This window comes from Notolabrus celidotus, chromosome 19 (genome assembly GCF_009762535.1).
Source record: "Notolabrus celidotus isolate fNotCel1 chromosome 19, fNotCel1.pri, whole genome shotgun sequence".
Classification (NCBI taxonomy): Eukaryota; Metazoa; Chordata; class Actinopteri; order Labriformes; family Labridae; genus Notolabrus; species Notolabrus celidotus.
In genome coordinates, this window is record NC_048290.1 from 27,313,176 (window position 1) to 27,333,829 (window position 20,654).

The following is a 20,654-nucleotide window of genomic DNA, read 5'->3' on the forward strand; positions in this document are numbered from 1 at the left end:
GACGTGGGGAGTAAAACCGACCTTTGTGTTTATTAAGACAGCCTACAACTAGCATGCCTCCCTCCTAAGCTCCTTGTTAGTACACATTTGTGCAGGTAATGAAAAACAGAGGAGGGATTCAGTATTATTTTATACAGTCTATGGGCTGAACAAGCTCCGAGCTCTGACTCCGTGACAGACCTGATATTGTTGTTACGTAACAAAAACACGGAAGTCTGAAACGGCTCGTTTCACACACATTTACAGAAAGGTGGAGAAATCAAAACAGGGGCAGAATTGATTTTTTTCATTCTCGGGGGGTTTGTAGACATGCCAGGGACACATATTTCAGGTAGAGAACCATTAAAAAGTCGATTTTGCATGATATGTCACCTTTAACTTAAAGGTGTAAGAGGTTGTTTCTCTTGTTTTTTAATAACTTATGAGAGGCTACCTAACAAAAATATATATTAAACGACTACATAATAGTTGCAGTTTTTAAAAAATAAATATGGCACCATGATTGAAGATAGAAATGATTTGAAATATCTTGCACTGGTTGCCTAATGGAAGTGAATATGTGTCAGAAAAACAGGATGTGGCTCACTAAAAATACGGTATTGTTGAAGCTTTATCCTGTTCTTTCACATTTCTGTTGTCTCAGGTGTGTTGCTACACAAACAGAGCCCGTGTGAAACCCCCCCTCCCATCCTTTCCTTTGTAAATGTTACATCTCAAAATGAAAGTGCCTGTTGTTTTTCCTCCCAGGCATTCATCCGACAAAGTGTCAAAGCTGGAGGGAACGGTGGAACACTACAAGAAGAAACTGGAGGATATGGGCCTACTCAGGAGACAGGTACACTGTCACACAGAAAATAGACAAAAACAAAACCTGTTGTTATGAGTCGTTCCACATTTCCTCTACAAGACATCACAGTTTTCTAAAGAAACACTTCCTATTGATATCTTTTGATAATCGCAACATATGAGGCTTTTAAGTGGCACTATCATGTACATACACAGCTAGAAGTGAGCTCACATTTCTGTCCCTGTTTTCCAGAACAAACTGATGGAGGAGAAGAACACAATGTTAATGCAGACCAACGTCGGTTTGGAAGAAGAGCTACGAAAGGCGAATGCTGCCAAGGGCCAGCTGGAGACATACAAGAGACAGGTACTCTGTCAGCAGTAGTGTTGTAGTCAAAACCACATTAACCGAGACCAAGATATGAATGAGACCAGAGTGCACCGAGACCCAGAACAAGACCAAGACATTTAGAGATCGAGATTGAGACAAGACCAAGACCATAAACACTGCGTGCACAATTATTAGGCACGTGAGTATTTTTGTGAATATGTTAAAAACTATGTTAACAGTCGTTTTCAAATTTGTCAAGAAGTCAGATAGTGAATATATTTCTTCAGCTGTGTGGTTAAAATGATGCTTTTCAAATTACTTTGGCTGTATTTTTAAATAAATGCAGAATCTGCAGAAATGAGCGTGCCAAATTATTATGCAAGTTGGTGATAAGAGTATAAAACTAGGCACCATTTTAAACATTCTGTTGATTGAAAATAATAATATTTACTACAACTGTTTTCAAACTTCAGCAAAAACAACAGTTTTCTTTACATTTCTATTCAAAATAAAACTGTTAATGTCTTTAAAACATTTCAAATCTTAAGTGTTTCCCTCATGTCAAATATAACCTCCTTTTCTTTCAGTGAGGGTCAGAGGTCACTGTAAACTGATTTAGTTTCTGATGACTTCTCTGCTGACACTGTGAGCTGTACCTTGTATGTCTTTCCAAAGAGGCTCTTTGAGCTGTATTTCTCACCATCACTGTAAATTATCTCCTTTATTATTGACCACAAGTTCTCAGTCGGGTTGAGATCAGGTGAGCAGGCAGGACAGTTCATGAGGCGATCCTCTTTAAATCCCTGAGATGCCATCCTGTCCTGGGAATAACGTGAGGCATGTGACGGTGCATTGTGCTCAATCATGAACACTAGCATCTTTTTCACTTTAGCTGAATGTCTTTTCCTCCATGGAGAAACTAAATCAGTTTACAGTGACCTCTGACCCTCACTGAAAGAAAAGGAGGTTATATTGGACATTTGAGAAACACTTTAGATTTGAAATGTTTTAAAGACTTTAACAGTTTTATTTTGTAACAAATGTAAAGAAAAATGTTTAAAATGGTGCCTAGTTTTTAATTTTCACAAGTTATATGCTCTTATCACCAACTTGCATAATAATTTGGCACGCTCATTTCTGCAGATTCTGCATTTATTTAAAAATACAACCAATCTACTTTGAAAAGCATCATTTTACCCACACAGTTGAAGAAATATATTCACTATCTGACTTCTTGACAAACTTGAAAACGACTGTTAACATAGTTTTTAACATATTCACAAAAATACTCACGTGCCTAATAATTGTGCACGCAGTGTATATCAATGAAAAATCATGATGAGAGTTAACAAAATAAAAGACTTCTGTTTATTTGATTTGAGTTTGCTTTAAAATACAATTGACAGCAACAAACAAGGTTTGGTTTTGTCTTTGTTGCCTTTCTTTTTACACGCTGTGAGAGACTTTTGACTCCTTAAGTTTAGTTTTGGTCATCATTAGTTTAACTTTCGCTTTTGATCAAAGTTAAAACGGGATTTATATTGCCTGTGATCTCAGGTGAGGTAGGAGGTCGTAGCGGTAGCAGTAGCTGCGCAGGATTGTTTTGTCAAACCTTCCTTTTCTCATTAGTTGTGTGCATTTTCTATTTTCTAATATTTGTAGTGTTTTTATCTGTTTGGTTATAGGTGTTGACTGTAGTAATCCTGTGGCAGATATTTGGGTATTGGGGGTGTTCTCTCTTATCACGGTAATGACAGGGACACAGAGTACATCAGTGATGGTCTCGACTGGTCTTGATTTAAAATACAGAGTTCGCCCAGTCCGAGACCGAGACCGAGACAGGACAGAGTAAAAATGCTTTTGATTCCGAGACGATAACAAGACCTTAAAGGTGACATATCATGCAAAATGGACTTTTTAATGGTTCTCTACCTGAAATATGTGTCCCTGGCATGTCTACAAACCCCCCGAAAATGAAAAAAATCCATTCTGCCCCTGTTCTGATTTCTCCACCTTTCTGTAAATGTGTGCTGAAGCAAGCCGTTTCAGTTTTCAGTGTTTTTCATACGTCACAACGACATCCGGTCTGTAACGGAGTCAGCTCGGAGCTTGTTCAGCCCATAGACTGTATAAAATACAACTCAACCCCTCCTCTGTTTTTCATTCCCTGCACACATGTGCTAACAAGGAGCTTAGGAGGGAGGCATGCTAGTTGTAGGCTGTCTTAATAAACACAAAGGTCGGTTTTACTCCCCTCGTCTGCAGATTTGAAGATCTAGTGGATGATTTTTATTTATCATGGTAAAGTGCTAGCGCTAGTTAGCATAGCTACATAGCTACATGTTAGTAGTTGTGTACCAAGACACATGTCGACATACTGACAAATAAAACAACAAGAAACACTAAATCTGTGACCAATCCTTCAGAAAGGTCCTGCTACAGGCGCCTCTCAGTCAGGATCAGATCCTGGTTCAGATTCAGAGGGTGGAAGTAATGCGGGTCTGTGAGCAGCCGTGTATGTTCAGCCAACATGTAAACATTAGATCAACGTGCTGGACAGCCGAGGCCACATCCACTTCCTGAGGGGGCGTGGTCAGAGAGAAAACAGACCATTCTGAGCAGGGCTGAAAAAGAGTGTTTTTCAGGCATCACAAAATCTGATTTCAAAGTGTTTTTTTGAGCATAAACTTTAAAGACATGTTTTGGGGACTTCTTAGACCAATATATTTTGATGAAAAAGAGCGTAATATGTCACCTTTAAATAAGTGGTATTGGTCTTGGTCTAGAGACCAAGGCTGTTTCTGAAACCGCCTACTATACTAGCAGTATGTACAGATTTGGCCAAAATTCAGTATGTAGTAAGTAGTATGTGAACACGAGCAAAATCTGCAGTATGCCAAAACTCCCCGGATGTCTACTGATTCTGGAAAATTTCACAGTATCCATCGGACCAGTCTGCCTTGCATACTGTTTCCCATAATGCACAGCGCTCGTTCCGCTTTTTCTTTTTCCTTCTTTTTTGACAGGAGGAAATCCGTTTTTGGGTGCTGTGAAGGTTATTGTATTCCATATAAACCACTTCCTAACTTTTTAAATCATAAATGGGTGCAATACCTACAGCCTACTACATTAGCAAGTAGTATGTAGCAGGCGGTTTCGGAAACAGCCCAAGGCTGATCTTGAGTACTACAACACTAGTCAGCAGCCATGTTGACTTGATAAATATAAACTACATGGACCCTGACTTTGTCACTATTCTAAAAAATACGCATGTACATCCTTCATGAACTGCTGGTTTCTCTGCGCAGGTGGTGGAACTTCAGAACCGACTGTCAGAGGAATCTAAAAAGGCTGACAAGATGGAGTTTGAGTACAAACGGGTCAAAGAGAAAGTGGATTCTCTACAAAAAGAAAAAGATGTAAGTACAGCTCATTTTATTGATACAAGTATATCAAAACAAAAGCATTATTTTCATTCTTCATAAAGATGAACTTACACTTGTGACTGTTACCCAACCTACATATTCACATCCCTGTTTTTTACTTACAATCAGAGTTGCTGAAATCTGAACGGTGTGTCTAACTTTAGAATTTAGAAAATGTAGTAATGGGTAAAAACATCCCACACAACTGTAAACATCACATTTTGGTATGCACGTATTGGATTTTGTCTACCCTGCACTATCTCTCTCTGTCAGACCATGTCTGTATTAACTTCGTCATGACCTGTTCCCTCGTTGTAGCGCATGCGGACGGAGAGAGACTCTCTGAAGGAGACAATTGAGGAGTTGCATTGTGTGCAGGCTCAGGAGGGACGGCTCACATCAGGTAAAAGTTAAACCTGCTCAGGGCTGGTAAATATTGGTAGCTGAGCTTGCCCTTTTGTAAATACAGGAGTGTACACTTTTCATTTCCCAATAGTTGTTCTGACCCTGTGTGTAATACTGCTTTTGGTGTGTTTCAGGTTTGTTCCCATTGACCAGTAACGATGGCTCTGATTCGCTGGCTGCAGAGATCACCACTCCAGAGATTAGGTAGGCCTTTTGAACCTCATGTGTTTTTGTTTCCCTCTGTGGTGTTTTAGAATAAAATAAGGCGGTAAGTAAGAGGGGTTGAGTTGATTGCATTTAGATGCAGTGGGTGAGCGAGGTCGATTAATATGAATATCATGTATACAAAAATAACAATGGGGATATTTGAGTTTGTGTGAAAGGAGAGTCATTGTTTGAGTCATTTCAAACTGAATTTGACTCTGAATGCTGCAATTTGCACGCTCAAAAAGTCCTCAGTCATCCCTCTTGAGAAAGCATGCGTTTTTAAAAGGTGCTTCACACTGACAGATCCAACTAATTGTCTCCCCTGTTGATGTTACAGAGCTTGTCTGTGTGTGTGTGTTGTTCACTTTGTAACCAGATGGTGTTTATATCCTGTCCCTCTTCCCCCCTCTCTGCTGCTGTAAGGTAGACAAGTCTGGCCTGTCTGTAGTGACTTATGTAATAGTTGTGAGTGAGTTACATCAGCCTGACTGCTGCTTTCCAAGAGGGCTGGGTTTTCTGCTGGCAGCAAGCTGTGCCTGGGTATTTATTGAACCAAGAGAATGTGGATTTACATTGAAATCCTAATCCACTAAAAGCTACTAATGGGAAAAAATTACATGATTGAAGCTCACGGCAAGCTGATCATAACCAATGGGAAAAGTTTTTGTGAGCTTGTAAATGATGTCTTATCCTGTTATTGTGAGAAGAAAGTCTCTGTGTAAAGTTAGTGACTGCTAGGTCTTTGTGATCAGTTGTTTGCTCAATGTGATGCATTTAGCCACATTCATCCATATGAGCTGCATCTGGGATTGATTCGTTGAGTCTTTCTTGAAAACTATAAAACAGGAAACGCAAACAGCTGGAGATGTGTCTTTTCTCTGACTCTGCTTTAAAGTTTCAGAGCCTCTCTCTACTAGGAGAAATCTGATCATGTGTATGTAATCATTACTTAATAAGCATTTTTCAAGTCCTCCACTGGTTTGCCTGCTCTAGTCTCTGCAAACCAGCAGCTGTGAGTTCATCTGGAAACATTTAGCCAGTTACTCCGTTGACAAGGAGTCAGCAACCACACCCTTAAAAAAACACAACCCAAGAGACAGGCTGTGAAAAACAGTGACAAACATAAAGGTCAATCTCATCTGTTCAACACTTAAACTGCACAGTCCTCTTTCTATTTCTTTATACTAGTTTTTTTATTGTTAATTATAAGGTGGAGAGATGATGAATAGATAGGAGTAAGGGTCAGTAGTAAACTTGATTTTAGTATAATTTAACAAAATCTGTTTGTTTTTTTGCGATTAATTGTTTTTTATTTATTTCAAAGAGAAGGGCATGACTTATTTCAAAGACAATGGTACAACAGGTTGTAGGCATTTCTCTTTAAACTAGAACCCCCACCCCCCACATGGCGACAACCCCCTCCCTCTTATCCCAGCAAGATCTTCAACATTGTTATTTAAGTTGTAAACAGCAGTACAGTATGTAATACTCTAGCCTCCTCTGTGTTTAGTAGGTCAAGGTAAATAAAATAAAATACAAACAATACATAAATAGATGAATAAATAAGTAAATGAACAAAAGGTCACACATAAATACACATTTTTCATCCCAGTAGATCTTTAACCATTGCAGCCGCAGAGGACCAGGTTCGGATTGTTTTCTGACCAGCCCCATGCATTTTTGCTACAGATGACTCCATGTATAATATGCTCAAAAATGTTTGCAGCCACTGGGTGCGCGTGAGTGTGTATGGAGGCTTCCAGTGCAAGGCTAACATTTTATTAGCTGCAGTCAACCCCGCTAAAAGAATGCGGGTCTGAGTGGAGGACAGGTTCAGTGATGAGGTGTCGTTAAGAACAAAATCTGTGTAAATTTAAAAAACAAAAAGAGTACTGGGTAAAGTTATTATGCACAAAGTAATTCTATAACTGCTATACAAATATATGTAGCTGTCGTAATACATTTAGAATTTTAATTGAGATAAATAGCCTGCAGAGTTATGAAATAGGATGTTTTTACATACAAATTTGTTTTCACAGCTATTTTAACCCTGTTATGTTGCGGGTCAAATTGACCCTTTTTTAAAGTCTATTTTAGGCAATATATGCCTCCAAACCAGCTAAATGCAGCATACAAATATGGGCAGCATGTGACAGAAGAGGTGTGGTGTTAACTAATCAACATCACTTCATAAAAAGAAAAAGATTCAAAATATATATATAAAAGAAACAATCTGTATCATGTAAAACTTTTGTATTTATATTTAGGGCTTTCCAATGTACATTAAAAAAAATTTAACATTCATTTTAATGAAAATAAGTGAGCTATCATCTTTGAACCATGATCTGTGATAATTAAAGAACACAAACGGACTAATTATTGATTTAAATGGTTTGTAATGGAGTCTAAAAATTAGATAAAAAAATGTTTATTTGGATTTTGTTGGGTTTTGAAACTTTTTGATAATTGAATAAGCCCTGGGTCAAATTGACCCTGGAACATTATTGCTGTTCCAGAGAAACAAACATAACAGGAGGGTTAAACAAACTCTTGTTTCTGTTTCCCGTGTGTGTTTTTTCAGGGAGCATCTGATCCGTCTTCAACATGAGAACAAGATGCTGAAGTTGGCCCAGGAGGGATCAGACAATGAAAAGATTGCTCTGTTGCAGAGTCTCCTGGAGGACGCCAACAGGAGAAAGAATGAACTGGAGACAGAGAACAGGTCGGTAACAAGCACGGAAACATGTAGTGGAGGAAAAACAAACTAAAACTAAATCCTAAGAATATCTGATCACCTGAAGTCTTTTGTTTTAGTTGTTTTTTAAAGTTTTCAGGGCCACAGTTGCAGTGTGAGCATTATCATTGTGTCCCTGTATCAGAACGCAGATCAATCTCCCCTTTATTTCCCCACAAAGAGTTTCTTTGTCTGTGCTGGAATTCCTGTGAACGACCTTCACGCCCCCCTTGATGTTCGATCTACCACTGCAGGTGGTAGTTTGCTTTGTTAAATTGATCAGACTAATCTCTGGTGCTTTTCATTCAGGTTAATAAATCAGCGCCTGATGGAGGAGCAGGGTCAGGTGGAGGAGCTACAAAAGAATCTCCAAGAACAGGATTCGAAAGCAGATGATGTGAGTAACAACGTGTTTGTCTTGTGCCGTGTGCTCATAACTCTGATAGCAGTTGACATGTTGGCATCAACAAAGGGAAGTCACATTCTTTTCATACCACACCTGGTTGATAGAGATACAAGTAAAAACTCTGGTCCACCTCTTCTTTGAAGGCTCCAGGTTTTGTCCTTTTAATGTATTAATTATAAAGATACAGTTTCACACACCTTTATGTTTGTGTGTATATGAAGATTTAAAAAAGTTAAAACATTCAATTTACCTTTTATTGTAACTTACACAAACAATTCCTTACACTCTTAAGGCTGGTTTATACTTCTGTGTTGACCCTACGCAGCAGTGGTCGAAGGAGACGTGAGCACTACATACTTGTGCATCGATGTGTCCGTGACACGCAGCAATACTCTGCCAAAGCGCTTGAGGGCAGCGTGGTCTCTCTGATAGTCAGGTCGCCTGTTTCTGGCCCCGCTACGCTGTCTATTTACTTTTTCACAGAGATTCAGAGCGTGTTATGTTAATTCACAGCTGATACATGCTGCTGTTTATCATACAGACGTGATTACATGAAGAATAGAGAGGAAACACACAGCTGATGTGGAGCCATCCCGGAAGTGCTGTAAATGCGGGAACAATTCGATGCATAGTTACAGTATCTCACAAAAATGAGTACACCCCTCACATTTCTGCACATATTTAATTCTATCTTTTCATGGGACAACTCTGAAGAAATGACACTTTGATACAATGTAAAGTAGTCAGTGTACAGCTTGTATAACAGTGTAAATTTACTGTCCCTTCAAATTAACTCAACACACAGCCATTAATGTCTAAACCACCAGCAACAAAAGTGAGTACACCCCTAAGTGAAAATGTCCAAATTGGGCCCAAAGTGTCAATATTTTGTGTGGCCACCATTATTTTCCAGCACTGCCTTAACCCTCTTGTGCATGGAGTTCACCAGAGCTTCACAGGTAGCCACTGGAGTCCTCTTCCACTCCTCCATGACAACATCACGGAGCTGGTGGATGTTAGAGACCTTGCGCTCCTCCACCTTCCATTTGAGGATGCCCCACAGATGCTCAATAGGGTTTAGGTCTGGAGACATGCTTGGCCACTCCATCACCTTCACCCTCAGCTTCTTTAGCAAGGCAGTGGTCCTCTTGGAGGTGTGTTTGGGGTCGTTATCATGTGTGAATACTGCCCTGTGGCCCAGTTTTTGAAGGGAGGGGACAATGCTCTGCTTCAGTATGTCACAGTACATGTTGGCATTCAGTTCCCTTAATGAACTGTAGCTCCCCAGTGCCGGCAGCACTCATGAAGCCCCAGACCATGACACTCCCACCACCATGCTTGACTGTAGGCAAGACACACTTGTCTTTGTACTCCTCACCTGGTTGCCATCACACACCCTTGACACCATCTGAACCAAATAAGTTTATCTTGGTCTCATCAGACCACAAGACATGGTTCCAGTAATCCATGTCCTTAGTCTGCTGTCTTTAGCAGATTGTTTGCGGACTTTCTTGTGCATCATCTTTAGAAGAAATGTGAGGGGTGTACTCACTTTTGTGAGATACTGTACATATGGAGGAGGTGCGCGTCAGCTACGTGCGTAGGCCTATGCGTGGGTACGGGGCCTATGCTGTCGATTCAACGAAGAAGTATAAACCAGACTTTAGTGTCCACTGTTTTTCTATATGGATGTTCTGGTGTTTCAAATACATGGGCCAGACACGACCATCAAACACGCCGGGGGTATCTGGCCATGTGTAGTTCCTAGAGCACTCATTCTGTTGCTCCTATGCTGAAGCCAAAAAAGCCTTCAGATTGTGCACAACTAACATCAACAGTCTGGCTTGAACCATCAGTCATATCACTTAAGATTACCAGGATACTTCATCATCATCAGAATCTTATATGCTGCATGTGGTGCAGTTTATAAACAGAGGAAAACCATAATCAAAAAACTGGATTCCTTACTGCATCATTGCCTTTATTAAGCGGGTGCTCAGGAAGACATTTTATTAGAGTAGAATTATCAGAAGAGTTTCATGAATTAGCAGAATTTGTGTCTCAAACATGGAGGGAAAAGTTATGACAGACTGCTATTGTTACAGATAAGTAAACCACGTGTGCATTTTCTTTTTAAATAACACTCCCCCTGTCAGACTATAGTAAGTATATGTTTTTGATTTCAGACACATTTCATCTGTTAGTTTTTCAATCCAAACGACCTTAGCTCGTTTAGTGTACGAACTCTTACGAATGTGTAACATCTCAGAAAGTGATGCACATTTGCAGTTTTCTATGCTTATGTTCTGTAGACAATTCAGTTTGACATCATTTCAAAGATGGCTGAAAACAATTGAGAATACTTTAAAGTCAAATCTCTGCAGTCTTTAACTGCAGTTAAATACTCTGAGTTGTTTCACAAAAGTAAGAGTTATTTCTCTTGGATGCTGTAGTTTGAATTCCAAAGATCTTCTGTTCCATTTAGAAATAGAAATATTATCTTCTAGCTGCCTTTAGGAAACCTCCTCGTGTAGATTTTTGACCTCCTTTAGGAACCCTTCCTTTCTCTTTCTTTGATGCAGTTTCATTTCAAGTCCAGAGGCACACTGTAGATTTGCACTGAAAGAATTTCTCCACACACCGACTCAGATAACACTTAAAAGTGGAAATGCTTGAGGATAAAGTTGTTGTTTTTTTATTACAACCTCAGGAGAATTAAAGCACTCTTGTTCCTGTAAATAACTTTGATGTTAACACCAAAGTGAAAGCAGCTCATTTTAACATGCTGTAACACCATGATGATTTCTGCTTTCTGACTGTATGTGCTCAACACTGCCCTCTGTTGAATGAGAGGGGAAATCCGCAGGACGGTCTCATATGTTGGCCCCTGTATTTACAACTTTTACCCTTAAAATCATGCAGGCAGTGAGCAGTCTTAGTATATTTCAGTAAAGTCTGAACATTTCTGATGGCTAGCATAATATGCCAAAGTGAAGAGGGGAATAAACTACTCAAAGACTTAGATATCCTGCAGCTCTTGCATGTATCCAACAGTGTGAGAGTACTTCTAAATGTTCTAGTGTATTTGAAGTGGTATCAGTTTAAACATAATGTTATAAAATGAAATAAAACCTCTTTGTTTCTGTTTTCAGTCCTCCATCCTGAAGAAGAAATACGAGGAGCACATGTAAGTTATCTTCCTACAGACTGTAGGAAATCTGTTCTGTTAGGTTTGAATAACACAAAGTGTGATGAGATGATTGGAAACGCTGTCTCTATTCTGACTTGGAATGCTTGTTCTTTACACACTTCATCAGGGAGAAAGTACGAGAGCTGAACAACGAGTTGCTGAAGAAGAACTCCTTCATCGATGAAATGGAGCCGAAATATAACGCCAGCTGTGAGTTTGGCCCCGGTTTGATCCAGAATGTGTCAAATCGAATTGGAACCCTGTATATCTCCACCATCTCTCATCATCTGTGTGATATTGTGGTAAAAATAAATGCTGTGTTTATTTGTGTTCAGCCCAACGAGTGGATGAGCTGGAGGATGCATTGAAGAAGAAAGACGATGACATGAAACAGATGGAGGAGAGGTACAAGAAATACCTGGAAAAAGCCAAAAGTGTGAGTGTCTTCTATTACCAACAACACCTTTAACACAGTGATGCTCTCTGTAGATCTGTGAAATGATTGAATGTGTCCTCTCCAGGTCATTCGGACCCTGGATCCTAAGCAGAACCAGGGTTCAGGTCCTGAGGTCCAGGCCCTGAAGAACCAGCTACAGGAGAAGGAGAGGATGTTACACTCATTGGAGGTAATCACGAGTCAGGTAGTCAGTCAGATCTGGTCTGGGCTAGAGGAAGAGAGCTTATTTGGGAAATGAAACATTTCCCCAACAGTGTGCTCTATCTTAAAAAGTCATCTATGACTCAATGTGTGTGGCTGTTTGTTTTCTTTTAACAGAAAGAGATGGACAAGACAAAAGGCCAGAGAGATTACGAGGAGAAGCTGATCGTGTCAGCCTGGTACAATATGGTAAGAAAGACTTACACAGCCTGGAACCAGTCACAGCTATCACAGGTTGTCACTGCTTCTTTGTTTAATTTTGAAACATTGATAGACGGCTTTAAATACAGGTCATGAAGACAAGTAACATACAAGTCATAACACATTAATCCTTCATATGTCACTATTCCTGCAGTAGTTGATTATTTAACAATCAGTTGTCCATTTTCTAGCTCATATCTTGGGCATGTGTAGCAACCAGTTCCAGACTTACCTCTCCCAGCAGGGTTTTAAGCTCCTCTGGGGTGTCCACAGGTCTTCTCAGTCAGGATGAGATGAGCTTATGGGGTCTTCCCTGGGGTCTCTGCCAAGTTGGATTCCCCAGAAAAACTCTCCCAAAAAAGTATAGAAGGCACTCTAGTCAGAAGCGTGATCCACATTGATCCCAGTTGATTACAATTCTTGAGTACAAACTTTGAACTGCTACTCTTCTGTAAAGCCAATGCAACCCCAAGACTGAAGCCAGCTATCACTCACTACAACACCAGGGTGGATGGAACATGGAGAGATCAGAGCATGCAAGTGCTATCTAAAATGCTCGTGAGTGGGGCATTGTTGGCCTAGTGGTCCAAGTGCGCGCCCCATGTACAGAGGCTATAGTCCTCGTTGCAGAGGTCACATGTTCGATTCCAGCCTCGACCATTAATTTTCTCTGCTCCCCACATTTCATGTCTCTCTTCAGCTGTCCTGTCCATTAAAGGCAAAAATGCCCAAAAAGATATCACTTTAAAAAATGCTCGTGAGTATGTGATTGAAAAATAGAACAGAGGTATGCTGATTACCAGACCTGCTATCCATCCAAAAGACTGCAGGTTATTTGACCCGGGAGGTTCTCTTATAGTTAGGGTTGTCTTTCATTTAAGCCATTAAGGTTGATCTATTTGATTATGCCTCTTTTACTGTTTAACAATATTGCATGTGATGAGAATTCAGCATTATTCATAAAACAAGACATTTTACCACTAGAGGGCAGCACATGTGCACGTTTATATTTTCTGTAAGCCAAACAAACCATGTTACCTCTACCACACATTGGATCAGTAGCTGGCATAGATGATCTTAAATTCAAATTGCATTTCTATTTAAAACTAAGTGGACTGATGTGTTGTGGATTCTGTTTTAAGTGTTTAAGCTGCGAGATCTCATGAATTTACTGCTTTGAAGTAAAAAAAAAGTGTGCATTAAGTCTGTATAATAAACCAGATTCCTTCTTTATCCACTCACAGGGTATGTCTCTGCAGAAGAAGGCGGCTGAAGACAGACTCGCAAACACCGGTTCTGGTCAGTCCTTCTTGGCCCGGCAGAGACAAGCCACCAGCACACGCCGCTCCTACCCAGGCCATGTCCAGCCAGCTACCGCCAGGTAGACGGCAGCAGGGCAGAAAATAACGCGACAAGCTACCTTACAAACCCCTTGAACTTACATACGATCAATGTGCTTTTTTTTGAGGCACAGTATTTCCATTCATTTCTAATGGACGTTCTTATTTTCCTGCATTCTGCCTATTGATTTTCTGTTTTTCTTCTTGATCAGATCCATGAGGTAGAGATGCCAAGCAAGGCTGCCCAAATCTGACACCACTTTTTTTCCTCCCCTGACTAAACATATTTTACCTTGACTCGTGGGATGCCAGGCTTCTCCCCCCTTTTTACAACCCAGCATATTTGACAGGGTCTGACCTCTCACTCCAAACATCCCTCTTTTTTCCCCTCTCCACCTCAGCCTGTACTCTGTGGCAAACTATGGCCAGACAGGTTAACTCCAAGGCAGAGAAGAATCACATCTTCCTTATGTTTGTGTGTGGAAGAATCCCTCAGCTTGTCCATGCAGTACTGATGCACATCTCTACCTGTGATTACATTTGTTTCTTGACAAGTGTGACGTCATGCGCTAAGTGTTTTGACTCTTAAGATGTAGCTTTAAGCAGGTTAGGCAGTGTCCTCATACATATGTCAAACTGTATTTTTTTAATGTAAAATGACGTCTTTTGTCATGTCATTACATTTGATTGTTACATTTGGATTAATACACTTAAACATAGGACGATGTACAGTTATCACATGATAAAGTTCTATTTGCTGGCTAAAATATCTGAACGGTCACTCATCAAACGACATGTCTCCAGAAAACAAACAAAGAACTCAAAGTAATATTTGTCAATGGCATTTCCCATGAAAAAAAAAAAAGCACTTCTTCAGCCTAGTTTCAGGTGGTGCAATCTGCAGCAGGGGAGATCGTCTGAAAGATCAATGTGCATGTTAGCTGTGTAGGCTGATCTAGATCTTAAGAACTCATCAGTTCACATATTTTTAAATTTACCAGCAGTACCAGGTTGTCTCAGACAACACCTTCATGTGCCATACTGTTACATTTAAATGAAGATACCAAGGTATTTGATGGAAATTGGCCTCAACAGATAGCTGCTGAGGTTTGAAAGAGATTTCATGTGTACATTTCCCCTTCATGCCAACAAAGCATTAATTCAAAGAAGCTTGTGGAAGCAGACTTACTTCCTACATCCTTCTAGCTTCAACTTCTATCGCAGTTTAAAGGGCTTTTCAAGTTGTTTTGGAAAGCGCTACACAGTAGCTGTTGCGTCCATGTTTGTTAAACAGGAAGTTTTCAAAGGTTGCTTGTTGCAGCTTGTCCTGTCATTTCCTTAACCTGTTTTCACTTTCATTCTGTTGACTTTGTGGTGGTTTTCAAGGCACGTCATGAATGATTTCTAACATGATGGCCCTGATGATGCTTCTTTTTTACATTAACCATATTCATCCGCTGTGCCTGTTTGTACAAGACCAGAACTTCACACTATGACCCCACTGTCTGACCGTATTCTCTCTTTCTCCTCCCTCAACAGCAATGTCACTGCATGACTGGCCCACCAATGAGCTGGCCTGGCCTGTCTTTGGCCTATGCTGGTTTCACCATGCATGAACTACCTGCCTGCCTACTGTTTGCATGACTTTGCATTGACTCAAGCCTGCGAATAACCAGCACAGCAGCAGGACCATGAGCACTAACAACCCTCTGCAGTGTCATGCATCGTAACCTAAAGATAAGCCTTGAGGTGGTGTCGGTGTGGAGAGAGAATCGCCTCACCCTCCTTTCTTTAATTAAACTCTCTTTCACCTTTCCAGCTCTGCACTCCACATTCTCTCCTGCTCTTTGTTATCCTCTCCATTCTCCCACGTTCCTCCCCTCTATCCCCCCTTCACCTCACTCCTCATGGACATGCCTGCTTGTGCTTCCCCACGTTAAGCCTGCTACAATTCATCTATTTGTTACAACCCTCTGCGACAGGAGCAGGTTACGACAAATGAGTCTGTTGATGCAGCAGTTTTTAATAAACAGGCCTTTTGTCCTGTACTTGTGTTAGACTAAACGTATACCGGCTGCTTTGGGATACCTCAATGATATATTTTCACAGGTTTCATTTTTGATGACATGGTTTGAGGAGAGTTGACACAAGTGTGAGTGAAATGTTTGAGAGGTGTTGCCTGCCGATCAGCGTGCATAAAAAAAAGGAGTCAGCCCCCCTTCAGACTTCTAGGTGTCGTGGTTCTGCTCGGCCTCTCCTCAACGTGTCACTAGAGGGCATGTCAGAAGTGGATTTACCTCAAGTGTTAGAGAGTTCAACAAGTTTTGGTCTAAAGGAAGTGCTTACTGGGCATTGATGTGATGCCCTCCTTGCTTTTGGACAGATTGCAGTACAAACATAGGATGTGCAAAAAAAGTCAGTGTTTTTAAATGAATTAAACTGTTACAGATATGCTTTCACACAGGGAGAAAGAACCCACGTTAAGCCTACTTAATTCCTCTTGGTGGCAGATAATCTGCTGTGTTAAAGTAAGGAACTAGTACAGAAAAAATACTCATTTGATTAAAAAAAAAGAGAGAGTGAACTGATAGTTTTACCTAGATATGAAACTGTGCATTAACTTGTGTACGCTAATGCACACTACATCAGTTCGGTTGGATAAAAAGCAGTAACCAGTTTAAAATGTGAAGAAAGCAAAACAATCCCATATAATCCTGTTGATCACAGATCAAACCTCTACTGTATTAATGGTAGCCAGTAACCTTCTATCATATTAACATGTAATTCCCAGTGTTTATTTAAAGAGATAACTAAATCATCTAATGTTTGTGCCTTTCTTTGAGAAAAAAAATATAACAAAGCTCTTTCTAAATACCAGCTTTATTGTGTTATCTGAAAAGATAAGGAAAGGAAAAAAAAGCCTAAAATGAGCTCTGATCTCATCCACATGACTGATATCTTGGTAAACAGACTGTAATGTTCAGAGGAAGTAGGCTTGATGAGGGGTTTTCTCCTCTGTTTAACCCATTTTACTCACAATTGTTCTACTATGTAACCCTATTTTAACTCATGCCGTGCATTTTAATCTTGAACGCTTATTTATTCTGTTGCCGCTTGTACAGCAGTGTTGTTACATTTTTTTATTTTACTAGTATTATGATATCACCACTTCTACTGTTACAATGGATGTTTAGTTTCCTTCTGACATCATACTACTGTTCAATACTTGTCTTATGCAACAGAAGTAGGAGACATCTGCATGGAATAAAAGGACACAACCTTTGTTATTTTAACAGTGTCAGCTCAGACGAGTTAGAACCAGTGCAAGGTAACATTTACCTCCAGACTTTTTCAGGAAGTTTCTTAGAAAGTTACCCAGCTAAGTAACTTTGTCACATAAGAGATTTTTATATTTTCTTATTGACAGAAAAGAGCACATGCAACACTTTCATTTTATCCAACTGTGGGTGAAAATACTGTGACCCTTTAAATGATCAAATTCTACAGCGCTTCAGTGACAGAAATAAAGACTGGGGCAAGTTTAGGAAGAAAAGCCTCACTAGCTGTTGGGTATACAAGTGTAATTCCATTACAGTGAAGTCAGCATGCATGTGTGATTCAATTAGGACAAATTCAGATTCAATGTCTGAGTATCAAATATCATCTCCAGAACTGAGCGGTAAAAACTTAAGTTTGAAATTGTGCAATACTTAAATTCAGTGACGAATTTAAAGGGGACAAGTTCTGTCCAGTTCCCTCCTCTTTCCTGTCCAAGTAAACCAGTTGTCATTTAACTCAACAGATATATAACACAGAGCTCTTTCAACCATCCGTCCCCATTAGTCAGTGATTTGGTAGAAATCTGTATATAATGGAACACAAATACAATTTGGTTGACCTGTTTAAATCTATATCAGGGATGTTTGGAAACATTGTTTTGTCTTATTTTGTTGTCCCCAACAAGTCAGTCACTGTGTTCTGTTGCCAACACATGTCTGTGTAAACACTTAATGTGACTGGCCACCATTGAGATACTGGGGAAAACGATGATGGTAGCATTACAGTTTGCTAAGTAGAATGCTGTAAGCTATAACCTCAAATATCCTCTTAATATCCTTGAGAGCGAAATACTGAATGAGTATTGCTTTAAGTGTTACAAACAATTGGTCACTACGTGATGCATTACTTACATGACTCAACAAAAACAAATTCACAGTGTTCCCTATCGTTACTGATAATTGCACTGTGGGCCAGTTAAAGTGTATTAAAGAGATGAAAAAAACAACAGTAGGCTGTGGACAGGTCAGATCCATCACTACGCGTGCAGCGTTTGCTGTGGGTTTTTTTTTTTACTCGATAGCAAAACTCTTTACATATTTGAAGTAGCAAATAACCTTCCATTTGCCAAGTTTTATATTGCTTGTATACAAACACATGATGTATATACTGTACGTGACAGTGCTAGAGGAGGTGTCAGGTCATTAAGAATGAGAAAATGAAACATGTCTAGTTAGATGGATTTCATATAATATCTGTCCGAAGAGGACCTAGTGATGAACATGTGCTTCCTACACTGCAAAACTTGGAAATGACATTGTAAATAAAGCTTGTATAAAACAGGTGGCTTGTATTTTTTTTTAATATAACATGACAAATGATTTGATTATTTTAATGCTATTACAAACCGAACATCCTGGGTTTGTTAATGTATTAGATTGAACATACAGCACATCAACATTGGACTGGACATTATTGAGACAATAAGAGAAGAGATAAGATGAGATAGTCCTTTACTCGTCCAACAACGGGGAAATTCAAGTGTCACAGTAGCAAAGTAGACTTTGCAAAAAATATAAAGCAAAAAAGAGCCTATATAGCAGGGGTGTCAAACATGCGGCCCGCGGGCCAAAACCGGCCAGCCAGAGGTTCCAATCCGGCCCGCGGAACGACATTGCAAAGTGAAAAAATGACAGAGAAGACATTAACTGCAATTTTTCAATAAAAGTAACTAGTATTTCAAATTTGTCCTCTGGGGGTCGCATAAAATCATAGTGCTGAGGGAGCGCACCTGAACAGCACTTTTTTTTTACCGGGACTTTTTTTCTCAAAGTGAGAAAATAGATTACTTGCTGTTTGCATAATTCAACAGCTGTTTTTGTAGAAAGATGGTTCATTAAATGTGAACATTTTCAGAATGTACTTGTACCTTGTTGCACTAAAACAAAGGGAAAATTTTGAGTTGTCGTTATTTATAGGTTATTATGTTGTGATTTTACTGGTCCGGCCCACTTCAGATCAACTTGGACTGTATGTGGCCCCTGAACTGAAATGAGTTTGACGCCCCTGCTATATAGTATCAATTATTAAAAAGTTATTAGAAATTAAAATTGAAATTAAAGAGGTAAAAGATAAGCATATATTCCACACATATATATATTATTGGTTATAGAGTCTGACCACTGCAGGAAGAAAAGACCTGTGATATCTCTCTGTGAGACACGCGGGTGAAGAAGTCTGTCACTGAACGAGCTACTTAGTGTTGTTATGGTCTCCTGGAGGGGGTGTGACGTGTTGTCCATCAGAGAAGATATCTTTGCTATCATCCTCCTGTCAGCCACCACCTCCACAGGGTCCAGCAGGCAGCCCAGGACAGAGCTGGCCTTCTTCACCAGTCTGTTCAGCTTCTTCCTGTGAGCAGCAGAGATGCTGCTTCCCCAGCAGACCACTCCAAAGAAGATGGCTGATGCCACCACAGAGTCAAAGAAGGACTTCAGAAGAGCCCCCTCCACACCAAAAGACCTGAGTCTCCTGAGCAGAAAGAGTCTGCTTTGTCCCTTCTTGTAGAGTAGGGTAGAGTTGTCTGACCAGTCTAGTTTATTGTTCAGGTGAACACCCAGGTACTTGTAAGATTTCACAATCTCACTGTCCGTTCCCTGGATGTTCACTGGTGTGGGAGGAGGGGACTTGTGTCTTCTGAAATCCACCACCAGCTCCTTGGTCTTTCCTGCGTTGAGCTGGAGGTGGTTTCTCTGGCACCAGACTGCAAAATCCTGCGTCAGCTCTCTGTACTCCCTGTCGTCCACATTGGTGATTAGGCCAACAATGGCGGAGTCGTCAGAGAACTTCTGCAGGTAGCAGCTCGCTTTCACTTGTATTGGAGTAATATTTGACCTGGAGGATCGCTTAATAATGAAGCTGTGTACTTTGTCCACCACTGATGATTGTCGCATTTCTGTATCAGCTCTTGATTATAATCTGAATCTGTGCAGACACAAGCACAGCCATGTAATGATGTAAAGTTCAGTCAACAATGGCATGGTCCATCATTCTTTTTTTAGATAGACTTTATTTGTTTTTCTCACATTCTTATTCACAGATACTCAATTGAATGATCATGGAATAATTGGACCCCCCTGGCTGAAAGACCTTTATACCTCCTTCCACCACTCCAAAAATCGCAGTTAGAAAGTTGGGGTGAATAGCTTCATCATTCTTCAGAGACTGCAGGTTTTTTTTTTACCTTATTCCAGAAGTTTAAAAACTTTTGACTTTTTCTCTTCTTATACATTTTATAACCATAAGCAGTATTTGTATCTGGTCTATCCTGTTTATGACTTTTCATCTCATGATTTAGACAAACATATTTTTGTGTCTTGTTACAGTTATTAGATTTCATCTGAACTTCTTCCTCCATAGGCTGTAATGGGCCTCCATACTTTGGATGTCTGTTGGGTTACATGTGTTTTTGCAGCTCTGTCATATTTATGATTCATTGGTTTTAATGTCAGAAGCTTTTTGTGAATTTATCACGGTCAGGGACGTTTCCCTATAAACGCCACAGGTGTACGTAACACGTATGAATTTGATCTGATTTTAATTGGCGCAAATACGTTCCATTACGCGTTCCTTCCATCAGGGTATAAAGACGTGTTCAGCGTTAAAATGTTCCCCTCTCATCAAGAGACCTTGGA

At 40.0% G+C, this 20,654-nt stretch overlaps 1 protein-coding gene across 1 annotated transcript in view; it reads left to right on the forward strand.

Moving 5' to 3' along the window:
• The window catches only part of hook3 (hook microtubule-tethering protein 3), a 42,894-nt gene extending 24,591 nt beyond the window's left edge, over positions 1-18,303 (forward strand). The window contains exons 11-24 of the mRNA XM_034709582.1: positions 748-835; positions 1,040-1,153; positions 4,426-4,536; positions 4,861-4,945; positions 5,082-5,151; positions 7,736-7,876; positions 8,198-8,285; positions 11,447-11,481; positions 11,612-11,694; positions 11,820-11,920; positions 12,006-12,110; positions 12,260-12,331; positions 13,588-13,724; positions 15,223-18,303. Coding sequence (XP_034565473.1) covers positions 748-835; positions 1,040-1,153; positions 4,426-4,536; positions 4,861-4,945; positions 5,082-5,151; positions 7,736-7,876; positions 8,198-8,285; positions 11,447-11,481; positions 11,612-11,694; positions 11,820-11,920; positions 12,006-12,110; positions 12,260-12,331; positions 13,588-13,724; positions 15,223-15,238 — 1,246 coding nt within the window. The 3' untranslated portion in view covers positions 15,239-18,303. The remainder of the gene's footprint in view (positions 1-747; positions 836-1,039; positions 1,154-4,425; positions 4,537-4,860; positions 4,946-5,081; positions 5,152-7,735; positions 7,877-8,197; positions 8,286-11,446; positions 11,482-11,611; positions 11,695-11,819; positions 11,921-12,005; positions 12,111-12,259; positions 12,332-13,587; positions 13,725-15,222) is intronic.
• The last annotated feature ends 2,351 nt before the right edge of the window (positions 18,304-20,654 follow it).